The sequence below is a fragment of the Rhinatrema bivittatum genome, chromosome 4, assembly GCF_901001135.1.
Source record: "Rhinatrema bivittatum chromosome 4, aRhiBiv1.1, whole genome shotgun sequence".
Lineage (NCBI taxonomy): Eukaryota > Metazoa > Chordata > Amphibia > Gymnophiona > Rhinatrematidae > Rhinatrema > Rhinatrema bivittatum.
Genome location: NC_042618.1, coordinates 1,144,998 through 1,158,065, shown reverse-complemented (window position 1 = coordinate 1,158,065; position 13,068 = coordinate 1,144,998). Strand labels below are relative to the sequence as shown.

The window sequence follows — 13,068 nt, the reverse complement described above, 5'->3', positions numbered from 1 at the left end:
GCTCAAACAAGTCCCCCCACCCCCACCCTGATGAGAGCCAATGTGTCACATGGGCTCAGAGATTTCCCCATCCCCAGAGAGAGCCAATGAGTCACATGGGCCCAGAGATATCCCCCTCCCCCAGAGAGAGCCAATGAGTCACATGGGCCCAGAGATATTCCCCCTCCCCCAGAGAGAGCCAATGTGTCACATGGGCCCAGAGATATCCCCATCCCCAGAGAGAGCCAATGAGTCACATGGGCCCAGAGATATCCCCCTCCCCCAGAGAGAGCCAATGAGTCACATGGGCCCAGAGATATTCCCCCTCCCCCAGAGAGAGCCAATGTGTCACATGGGCCCAGAGATATCCCCATCCCCAGAGAGAGCCAATGAGTCACATGGGCCCAGAGATATCCCCCCTCCCCCAGAGAGAGCCAATGAGTCACATGGGCCCAGAGATATCCCCCCTCCCCCAGAGAGAGCCAATGATCACATGGGCCCAGAGATATCCCCCCTCCCCCAGAGAGAGCCAATGAGTCACATGGGCTCAGAGATTTCCCCATCCCCAGAGAGAGCCAATGAGTCACATGGGCCCAGAGATATCCCCCCCCCCCGAGAGAGCCAATGAGTCACATGGGCCCAGAGATATCCCCCTCCCCCCAGAGAGAGCCAATGAATCACATGGGCCCAGAGATATTCCCCCTCCCCCAGAGAGATCCAATGAGTCACATGGGCCCAGAGATATTCCCCCTCCCCCAGAGAGAGCCAATGAATCACATGGGCCCAGAGATATCCCCCCTCCCCCAGAGAGAGCCAATGAGTCACATGGGCCCAGAGATATTCCCCCTCCCCCAGAGACAGCCAATGAGTCACATGGGCCCAGAGATATCCCCCTCCCCCAGAGAGAGCCAATGAGTCACATGGGCCCAGAGATATCCCCCTCCCCCAGAGAGAGCCAATGAATCACATGGGCCCAGAGATATTCCCCCTCCCCCAGAGAGATCCAATGAGTCACATGGGCCCAGAGATATTCCCCCTCCCCCAGAGAGAGCCAATGAATCACATGGGCCCAGAGATATCCCCCCTCCCCCAGAGACAGCCAAGGAGTCACATGGGCCCAGAGATATTCCCCCTCCCCCAGAGACAGCCAATGAGTCACATGGGCCCAGAGATATCCCCCTCCCCCAGAGAGAGCCAATGAGTCACATGGGCCCAGAGATATTCCCCCTCCCCCAGAGAGATCCAATGAGTCACATGGGCCCAGAGATATTCCCCCTCCCCCAGAGAGAGCCAATGAATCACATGGGCCCAGAGATATCCCCCCTCCCCCAGAGAGAGCCAATGAGTCACATGGGCCCAGAGATATTCCCCCTCCCCCAGAGAGAGCCAATGAATCACATGGGCCCAGAGATATCCCCCTCCCCCAGAGAGAGCCAATGAGTCACATGGGCCCAGAGATATCCCCCTCCCCCAGAGAGAGCCAATGAATCACATGGGCCCAGAGATATTCCCCCTCCCCCAGAGAGATCCAATGAGTCACATGGGCCCAGAGATATTCCCCCTCCCCCAGAGAGAGCCAATGAATCACATGGGCCCAGAGATATCCCCCCTCCCCCAGAGAGAGCCAATGAGTCACATGGGCCCAGAGATATTCCCCCTCCCCCAGAGACAGCCAATGAGTCACATGGGCCCAGAGATATCCCCCTCCCCCAGAGAGAGCCAATGAGTCACATGGGCCCAGAGATATTCCCCCTCCCCCAGAGAGAGCCAATGAGTCACATGGGCCCAGAGATATCCCCCTCCCCCAGAGAGAGCCAATGAGTCACATGGGCCCAGAGATATCCCCCTCCCCCAGAGAGAGCCAATGAGTCACATGGGCCCAGAGATATCCCCCCTCCCCCAGAGAGAGCCAATGAGTCACATGGGCCCAGAGATATTCCCCCTCCCCCAGAGACAGCCAATGAGTCACATGGGCCCAGAGATATCCCCCTCCCCCAGAGAGAGCCAATGAGTCACATGGGCCCAGAGATATCCCCCTCCCCCAGAGAGAGCCAATGAGTCACATGGGCCCAGAGATATCCCCCCTCCCCCAGAGAGAGCCAATGAGTCACATGGGCCCAGAGATATTCCCCCTCCCCCAGAGAGAGCCAATGAGTCACATGGGCCCAGAGATATTCCCCCTCCCCCAGAGAGATCCAATGAGTCACATGGGCCCAGAGATATTCCCCCTCCCCCAGAGAGAGCCAATGAATCACATGGGCCCAGAAGATATCCCCCCTCCCCCAGAGAGAGCCAATGAGTCACATGGGCCCAGAGATATTCCCCCTCCCCCAGAGAGAGCCAATGAGTCACATGGGCCCAGAGATATCCCCTTCCCCCAGAGAGAGCCAATTAGTCACATGGGCCCAGAGATATCCCCCTCCCCCAGAGAGAGCCAATGAATCACATGGGCCCAGAGATATTCCCCCTCCCCCAGAGAGATCCAATGAGTCACATGGGCCCAGAGATATTCCCCCTCCCCCAGAGAGAGCCAATGAATCACATGGGCCCAGAGATATCCCCCCTCCCCCAGAGAGAGCCAATGAGTCACATGGGCCCAGAGATATTCCCCCTCCCCCAGAGACAGCCAATGAGTCACATGGGCCCAGAGATATCCCCCTCCCCCAGAGAGAGCCAATGAGTCACATGGGCCCAGAGATATCCCCCTCCCCCAGAGAGAGCCAATGAATCACATGGGCCAGAGATATTCCCCCTCCCCCAGAGAGATCCAATGAGTCACATGGGCCCAGAGATATTCCCCCCCCCCCAGAGAGAGCCAATGAATCACATGGGCCCAGAGATATCCCCCCCTCCCCCAGAGAGAGCCAAGGAGTCACATGGGCCCAGAGATATTCCCCCTCCCCCAGAGACAGCCAATGAGTCACATGGGCCCAGAGATATCCCCCTCCCCCAGAGAGAGCCAATGAGTCACATGGGCCCAGAGATATTCCCCCTCCCCCAGAGAGATCCAATGAGTCACATGGGCCCAGAGATATTCCCCCTCCCCCAGAGAGAGCCAATGAATCACATGGGCCCAGAGATATCCCCCCTCCCCCAGAGAGAGCCAATGAGTCACATGGGCCCAGAGATATTCCCCCTCCCCCAGAGAGAGCCAATGAATCACATGGGCCCAGAGATATCCCCCCTCCCCCAGAGAGAGCCAATGAGTCACATGGGCCCAGAGATATCCCCCCCCCCCCCCAGAGAGAGAGCCAATATTCATGGCCCAGAGAATTCCCCCCCCCCCAGAGACAGCCAATGAGTCACATGGGCCCAGAGATATCCCCCTCCCCCAGAGAGAGCCAATGAGTCACATGGGCCCAGAGATATCCCCCTCCCCCAGAGAGAGCCAATGAGTCACATGGGCCCAGAGATATCCCCCCTCCCCCAGAGAGAGCCAATGAGTCACATGGGCCCAGAGATATTCCCCCCTCCCCCAGAGAGAGCCAATGTGTCACATGGGCCCAGAGATATCCCCCCCTCCCCCAGAGAGAGCCAATGTGTCACATGGGCCCAGAGATATCCCCCCTCCCCCAGAGAGAGCCAATGTGTCACATGGGCCCAGAGATATCCCCCTCTCCCAGAGAGAGAGAGAGTAAATCCCATGAGTAGGGTGCAGAAGCGGTGCCAGCCGTTACCAGATAATGTTGCTGGGGGCTGGTGCATAGTGCACCCTCCAGTGGTGCGAGCTGACCACGGTGGTGACGGAGGACTGCTGGGGGCGGCGGCGGCAGCACACCTGCTTGTAGTCCTTCAGGATCCTGTAGGAGAGGAGAAGAGAGCCAGGTTGGGGCTTGGGTACCCGCGAGATCCCCCGAGACAGACACGATCCCTGCCTTTCCCGTTAACGCTCAAGGCATGGGAAAGACCTGAAAGCGGTGCCAGAAACAGGAATATCATTTCCCCATCGAATCGCTTTAGAGGGTCCAGAGCTGACGTCTCTCCCTGCTTGACAGCTCCTGGCTGCTTCTGCTCACCCTCACTCCCTCTCTGAGGGTAGCACAAGCCGCGGGTACACGGCCTGAGCTCAGGACTCTTCTAAAGAGGAGGCGTGAGCAGTCTGTGCACGGCGGCGGGCAGGGGAGACATTAGGACAGTCCCTAAGATTAAGGAGAGAAAGCTGCCAGGCACAGGAGGAAGGCTGGAGCCCCCTGCTACTTGCCACACTCACACCGCTGTCATCCTCTCATCCTGGAAGCTGACAAAGGCCATGTCCAGCCGCTTCAGGCCGATGCGGTTCCGCTCGGCATTGAATTCATCCGTCAGCCTCTCCTCCAGCTCCCCGTAGTACTGCTCGGCATCCACCTTCCAAGGAGAGGGCAGGGAGGGGGCGGAAGGGCAGGGGGAAGGCAGAGAAGGGGAGGCTCCTGTTAGGAACATTTAGTGCTTTCTGGTGAAGGTGGACTCTGAGCACAGGCCCAGCGGTGAGACCCTGCACACTCGTGATCCCAGTCCCTCCCATCCCCGCCACTTACTCTCTCTGGAGCTCAGCTGCACCGCCCTGCACCCCAGGGAAACCCGGGCTACACTGGGGCCGAGCAGCCTCTTACTCTGCTGCTCTGAGGCACTGCACCTCTTTCTTCCTCAGCCTTATACTGTGAAAGTGCATCGTATTGAAATGCACCTCTCGTCCTGTTTTACACTTTAATGATATTCGCTTCCAGCTGGATGGAGAACGGCTTCAAGCACAATCGCACCTGTGACCCTCCTCGTCCAGCTCATTGCTCTGAATACTGGGCCGGGGGCAGGCCCTCCCCCCCACTCCTACGCCTGGGCACTGCCAGTGAAGCTGGTTCTTGTATGACACCCGCCCACACACACACACACACACCCCCGCCCACACACACACATACCCCCGCCCACACACACACACACCCCGCCCACACACACACACACACATACCCCGCCCACACACACACACACCCCCGCCCACACACACACCCCCGCCCACACCCACCCACACACACACACCCGTCCACACACACACCCGCCCACACACACACACACACACACATACACACACACCCCCCCGCCCACACACACACACACCCCTGCCCACACACACACACATACACACACCCCCGCCCACAGACACACACACACACCGCCCACACACACACACACACCCGCCCACACACACACACACATTCACACACACACCCCCCACACACACACACACACACACACACACACCCCCGCCCACACACACACACCCCCGCCCACACCCCCACCCACACACACACCCGTCCACACACACACCGCCCACACACACACACACACACACATACCACACACCCCCCCGCCCACACACACACACACCCTGCCCACACACACCACACACACACACACACCCCCCACACACACACACACACACACACCCGCCCACACCCGCCCACACACACACACACATTCACACACACACCCCCCCACACACACACACACCCCCCACACACACCCACACCCCCGCCCACACCCCCACCCACACACACACCCGTCCACACACACACCCGCCCACACACACACACACACACACACATACACACAACCCGCCCACACACACCCCTGCTCACACACACACACACACACACACACACACACCCCCCACACACACACACCCCTGCCCACACACACACACACACACCCCCGCCCACACACACACACACACCCGCCCACACACACACACACACACACCACCCCCGCCCACACACACACACACCCCCGCCCACACACACACACCCACCCCCGCCCACACACACACACACACCCCCGCACACACACACACACACACACACACAGAAAGTTAGTTCCTGGTTCTGAATGGGCCACTCCCCGTCGCAGTGGCTCTTCTGAGCTGGTTTGGAGTGAGATCTGCAAACAGGACACTGGGTATGGAGCCAAGAAGCCTGAAAGGACCTGAAAACGTGAGGGGGCCTGAGAAGAAATGGCTGCCCCGCTGTATTTATATTTTTGTACGTGTTTATTCATTGCTTTTATTGATGTTGTAGTTATTTTCACTGTTCTTACTGATTGCTGTTAGCAGTTTTCTGTTATGTACTTTATAATTTTGAGAGGAAAATTGGTCCTTACCTGCTAATTTTCGCTCCTGTAGTACCACGGATCAGTCCAGACTCCTGGGTTTTGCCTCCCCTCCAGCAGATGGAGACAGAGAAGTTTGAAAGGACTCTGCCCTATATCCAGAGGTGCCACTGAGAGTCTGTCAGTATTACACTGTACCCAAGCAGAAAGGTTAAACCATAACTTCCATTCCCTGTATGTACCCGGATCAGTCCAGACAGTGGGTTATGTCCCCCTTCCAGCAGATGGAGTCAGAGGTACTACAGGAACAAAAATTAGCAGGTAAGGAATAATTTTCTTCTATAACACAACTTCCCACCGAAGAGCAGAGGGAATGTAAACCTGTAACGTAACTAACGAAACATGCCCATACTCACAACCCTGTAAGGGGGGCATACACTATAAGAACATTTGATAAACCTGCAGAATAACCAACGACCGAGCAGACTCTCCGTTACCCCCAACGCTGAAATGGGCGGGACTCTGGACTAATCCATGGTACTACAGGAACGAAAATTTGCAGGTAAGAACCAATTTTCCTTTTCCTGTACATACCCGGATCACTCCAGACTCCTGGGATATACCAAAGCTTCCCTAACCGGGATGGGACTGAGAGAGGCCCACTCAGAGTACACTAGCTCCAAAAGAACCAGGCTCTGGGGGCCCGGAGATCCAGGCGATAATGCCTGGCAAAAGTGTGTGTAGATTTCCAAGTAGCCACCCGGCAAATTTCCTGCGGCGACACCTGTTGACATTCTGCCCACGAGGTTGCTTGCGATCGATGAGCCCTGAAGACCAACCGGGATCGGATGGCCCTGAACTAGGTATGCAGAAACATAGAAACATAGAAATGACGGCAGAAGAAGACCAAACGGCCCATCCAGTCTGCCCAGCAAGCTTCACACTTTTTTTATTTTCTCATGCTTATCTGTTACTCTTGGCTCTTAGTAACCCTTTGGTTCTATTTCCCTTCCACCCCCACCATTAATGCAAAGAGCAGTGTTGGAGCTGCATCTAAGTGAAATATCTAGCTTAATTAGTTAGGGATAGTAACCGCCACAATAAGCAAGCTACACCCATGCTTATTTGTTTACCCAGACTATGTAATTCAGTCCTTGTTGGCTGTTGTCTGTATGTAGATCCACTTTTCTTCATTCCCCCTACTGTTGAAGCAGAGAGCTATGCTGGATATGCACGAAGTATCAGACTTTCTCCCCTGCCATTGAAGCAGAGAGCTGTGCTGGATATGCACGAAGTATCAGACTTTCTCCCCTGCCATTGAAGCAGAGAGCTATGCTGGTTATGCACTGAAAGTGAAGTATCAGGCTTATTTGGTTTGGGGTAGTAACCGCCGTAACATGCAAGCTACTCCCCGCTTTTTGTGAATGCAAATCTTTTTCACATTTCCTCTTGCCGTTGAAGCTTGGAGCAAGGCCTCTTTGAAGAATTCTCACTCCCCTGGGTCCAGCTGGTGGCGGCTGAGAAAATCGGCTTGCACATTGTCCACTCTGGCTATGTCAGAGGCTGCTATCTTGTGCAGGTGCTGCTCTGCCCAGCTGATCAAGAGCTGGGCCTCCATTATCACTGGTCGACTCTTGGTTCTGCCTTGATGATTGATGTAGGCTACCGTCGTCGCATTGTCAGACAGCACTCTTACAGACGTTCCCTTTACCAAGGGAAAGAGGGCCTGCAGAGCCAACCTCACCGCTCTGGTCTCCAACTGATTGATCAACCAGGAGGACTCCGTTCTTGACCACTGGCCTTGCACCTCTCTCCCCCGACAGACTGCTCCCCAACCGGAGAAACTCGCATCAGTGGTTACCACTGTCCAAGATGGAATTTCTAAGTCCACTCCCTGACACAAATTGTCCGAGAGAAGCCACCAAACAAGACTGGAACGCTTCGAGTCCGTAAGGGGTAGGAGAAGGTGAAACTGTTTGGCGAGTGTATTCCAATGGGAGAGTAATGCTGACTGAAGAGGCCTCATATGTGCAAAGGCCCATGGGACAAGACTGAGAGTGGAAGCCATCGAACCGAGAACCTGTAAATAATGCCAGACTCTGGGACGAGGCATGGATCGCAAAGACTCCACCTGAGTTTGCACCTTGGTAAGTTGCTCCTTGGTAAGGAAAACCTTGCCCAAGAGGGTGTCGAACCGAGCACCCAAAAAAACTCCAAGGACTGGGAAGGAACGAGATGACTCTTGTCCGGATTGACAACCCAGCCCAGCAAGCTCAACAGTTGTAGGACCCGATGTACCGCCTTCTGGCAAAGGTCCTCCGATTTTGCTCAAATCAGCCAGTCGTCCAGGTAAGGGTGCACCAGGATACCCTCACTCCGGAAAGCCGTTGCTACAACCACCATTACTTTGGTGAATGCCCTGGGTGCCGTTGCCAGAGCAAAGGGCAGGGCACAAAATTGAAAGTGTTGCCCGAGGATTGCAAACCGCAGATACTTTTGATGGTCAGGGCAGATGGCTACGTGCAAATATGCCTCGGACAGGTCTAGAGATGCCAAGAACTCTCCCCTGTGAATGGATGCTATCACAGAACGAAGAGTTTCCATGCGAAATCGAGGCACCCTTAGAGCCCATTTACTCTCTTTAAGTCGAGGATTGGACGGAAAGTGCCTTCCTTTTTGGGTACCATGAAGTAAATGGAGTAGTGACCCCGCCTGAGTTCTCCTGCAGGTACCGGTACTATGGTGCCCAAGTCCTGCAGACGTCTTAGGGTGTCGCGCACAGCCAGATGTTTTTGCATGAAGAGCACGTGGAAATCAGGAATTGTTCCCTTAACGGCCGAGCAAAATCTAAAGCATAGCCATGTTTTATTATATTTAGGACCCACTGGTCAGAGGTCAAATTGGTCCACTCCCCTAGAAAAAGGGACAGCCTGCCCCCATCTTCGGGATGGGGGAGTGAACCAGCCTCACTTCATTGAGTAGATTTGAGTCCTGTATGCCCTTGTGGAGGCCCATCTCTGCCAGGCCGGCGGCCTCGAAAGGACTGAGTCCAAGTATGTTGCTGACTCGAACCCTGGCGAGACAAGGATCCAGAGGATCTAGAGGATCGAAAACGGCGATTCCCCCAGAATCTCGAATGCTGTGGAAAGGATCCCCTCACCCTGGGCTTATCCTCCAGTAACTTATGAACTTTGTTCTCTCCCAGAGACTTGATCATATCCTCCAACTCTTGACTGAAGAACAGCTTTCCCTTAAAGGGCAAGGATCCCAGCTGGGCTTTTGAAGAAACATCCGCGGACCAGTTCCTGAGCCACAGGAGCCTGCGGGCAAAGACCACCGAAACCATAGTCCTGCCCGAATTACAAAGGAGATCATAAAGCGCATCCGCACTGTAAGCGACCGCAGCCTCCAGCTGACCTGCCTGAACCGCTTCTGTGTCCGAAAGGGATGCTATTGATTGCAAGTGCTGAAGCCAGCGGAAGCTGGCTCTCAGCACAAAACTGCTGCACATGGCTGCCCGGACCCCCCGAGCTGACACTTCAGAAATCTTCTTCAGCTGCAACTCAATTTGCGATCCTGCAAATCCTTAAGGGCTGTGGCTCCAGTCTCCGGGATGGTGGTCTTCTTTGTCACTAGTGGAAACCGCCCCATCCACCTTGGGCACTTGAGGAGGTCCAGAGCATCCTCTGGTAAAGGGTACAATTTGTCGTTATCTCGGCTAACCTTCAAACCTAGGTCCGGAGTGTCCCACTCTCGAAACAACAGGTCAGTAACAGACATATGAAAGGGGAAAGAACGAGCTGGACCCCTGAGACCGACCATCACCGGATCCATGGCTCCCAGCCGCAAGTCCTCCTGAGGAACCTCTATGCCCAATTCCTCCAGAATAACAGCAATAAGTGGGCCCAACTCATCTTTTCGTAAAAAATGTACCACCATTGGGTCATCACCCTCGCCTGCTTGGAAGGCTGAGGCTGACTGTCCGAATCCGCATCCGGACCTTGAGGATCCAGGGGATGGGTTTCATCCACATCTGAAGCCTCCGAAGACGAACAGAATATTCAGATACCGATCTGAGCAGCTGTTTAGGTTTCGTCTCCGGGGACTTCGTACGCTTGTGGGTCAATATATCCCCTTTGTCCTCTGCTGAGGGTGCTGGGGCAGAAGGAGTAGCCTTCCGCCCCAGGCTTTCTGGCTGCCTTTCCAGCTTTGAAGGCCTTGTGGAGGAGTAAAACAAATTCGGAGTAGAACGAGGAAGAAGAATCAGAGTCTCCCCCTGGGCCCTCCCCCAACGAGGTCTCACGATCAACGGCATAAGGCCCTCCCCCGGGGGCTCAGGCTGAGGCGATAGCGGTGGTGGGAAATTCCCTTTCCCCAAAGCAGCCTACTCTAGTGCTGCAAAAACTCCTAAAATGGCTGCCATTTATTTATTTATTTATTTATTTAAAAACTTTTCTATACCGTCGCTAAGTTTTGTACCATCGCAACGGTTTAGAAATAGGCACAAATAATGTACATATAGGTGGGTATCGTACATTCTAACAAGTGCCAACTAAAAACGGTTACAATATCATTAACAAAGATAAATTTTTTGGGTAGTGATAAATTAGTTCTGGAAAGGTTTATTGAGGGAACGGGGCCGAAGACTGACGCGGTCGATCAAGCCTCCCAGGCTCTCGGTGAGCGCGGGAATCGCCGCCGCAGGAAAACGCTTTTTCTGCCGTCCCTGAGGTGCCCTCCCCCCCCAGCTCTGGCGAGCCATGCGTGTGCACTGCCACAGGCGCTGCAGGCCGCTCCACGTGGCAGGATGAACAGCGCTCAAAATAGAAAAACCTTGGCGGGACACAGGCGCGGCGATTTAGGAGGCAGTCGGCGGCAGGGGAGAACGGAGAGGTCCGGAAAGGCCGTCGGGCAGAAGAGCAAAGAAAGATTAAAGTAAATTACCTCGCTGCTGCCCTTCGTGGGTTTTTTTTAAACAAAAAACAGGACCTGTCCCCCTCAGAGGGTGAGAGAACCGGGCTCTCCGGTATCACCCTCCAAAAACTGACAAGAGGGCCGGTTACAGGGTTCTGAACCCTCTGCTCCTCAGCCTCAAATACCAGGGGGGATGGTCCCACCAGGACCTGCCACCCCCCTGGGAGGCTCAAAGCTCCTCCCTCTTCTCTTTTTTTTTTTAACTAATTGAAAAGTTTCTAACTAATCCAGACTGAAGGGATTTGCACCTCCGCCATCTGCTGGAGACAGAGAAATGCTGACGGACTGTGGGTGGCACCTCAGGGTATAGGGCAGAGTCGGTCAAAACTTCTCTGTCTCCATCTGCTGGAGGGGAGGCAAAACCCAGGAGTCTGGACTGATCCGGGTACGTACAGGGAATGTAGCTTGCTTTAAGGCTCTGGAAAGGCAAGGAACAAATGATTGATTGATTGATTGATTGATAATGGGGAAAGCTAAGGTGATGAGCAGATGTCTGCTCTCAGGACATAATGTCAGCTAACCTCAGAGGCCACCTCGCACACTCCACCCCCACCACTATAATCCCATTAAACTGGCTTGCCTTTGGCTTTTCCCCCTTCTTCTGCCTCCTCACCCCACTTGGCTCTGTCTCCCTTCTCATTCTGCCCTGTCCTACTCTCCCACCATAAGCAATCTCCCTCTCACCCACCCTCCGACTGATCCTGTACTCCCCTATACCTGCTGAAAGCCACAGGAGTCACAACAGAAGATCCGGGCACAGGGGTGAGTCCGAATCATGATCTTCCCCTCTTTCTGTGCTTTGGCTGTGAAGTACAGACGGCCCTTCATCGCCTTGCGCCTGCCAAAGGAACAAAAGCAGATGAGGAGAAGCTCTCGTGACCAGACCTGAATACAGCACAAAGCGTGGGTCACACAGGATGTGAGTACAACAAAGGGCAGAAGGTACAGCACTGACTGTGTGTCTCACAGGGCAGTGTGTACTCAGGGTGTGTCTCTCTCAGGGTGCTGTGTAGAGCACAGGGTGTGGGTCACAGAGGGCAGTGTCTCACAGGACATGTGTACAGCGCAGGGCATGAATCTCACAGGGCAGTGTGTACTCAGGGAGTGAGTCTGACAGGGCAGTGCATACAGCACAGAGTGTGAGTCTGGCAGGGCAGTGTGTACTCAGGGAGTGAGTCTGACAGGGCAGTGTGTACTCAGGGAGTGAGTCTCACAGGGCAGTGCATACAGCACAGAGTGTGAGTCTGACAGGGCAGTGTGTACTCAGGGAGTGAGTCTCACAGGGCAGTGCATACAGCACAGAGTGTGAGTCTGACAGGGCAGTGTGTACTCAGGGAGTGAGTCTGACAGGGCAGTGTGTACTCAGGGACTGAGTCTCACAGGGCAGTGCATACAGCACAGAGTGTGAGTCTGACAGGGCAGTGTGTACTCAGGGAGTGAGTCTCACAGGGCAGTGCATACAGCACAGAGTGTGAGTCTGACAGGGCAGTGTGTACTCAGGGAGTGAGTCTCACAGGGCAGTGCATACAGCACAGAGTGAGTCTGACAGGGCAGTGTGTACTCAGGGAGTGAGTCTCACAGGGCAGTGTGTACTCAGGGAGTGAGTCTGACAGGGCAGTGCATACAGCACAGAGTGAGTCTCACAGGGCAGTGTGTACTCAGGGAGTGAGTCTCACAGGGCAGTGCATACAGCACAGAGTGTGAGTCTGACAGGGCAGTGTGTACTCAGGGAGTGAGTCTCACAGGGCAGTGCATACAGCACAGAGTGTGAGTCTGACAGGGCAGTGTGTACTCAGGGTGTAAGTCTCTCAGGGCAGGGATTACATGTACATTATTTCATCGCCGCAGAGAACCGAAGGAATTACTGCCCCCACCTCTCTGTGTCCAGCTTCATCAGCCTCCGCACATCAGAGCAAAACTGAACATCCGTCACCGTGCAACTGGGATATGCCTCGCTGGAAAGAAGAGACAGACAAACAGATAGAGGAGGATGCTCAGCGCGTTTCTTCCGGCTCCCGTCCACACTCCAGGCCAGCTGAG

General features: G+C 54.9%; 1 protein-coding gene across 1 annotated transcript in view; it reads right to left on the bottom strand.

Annotated features, from left to right (window-relative positions):
- The window catches only part of TMEM63C (transmembrane protein 63C), a 210,289-nt gene that overhangs the window by 69,024 nt on the left and 128,197 nt on the right, over nucleotides 1-13,068 (bottom strand). The window contains 4 exon segments of the mRNA XM_029597634.1: nucleotides 3,657-3,779; nucleotides 4,190-4,323; nucleotides 11,746-11,866; nucleotides 12,903-12,983. Coding sequence (XP_029453494.1) covers nucleotides 3,657-3,779; nucleotides 4,190-4,323; nucleotides 11,746-11,866; nucleotides 12,903-12,983 — 459 coding nt within the window.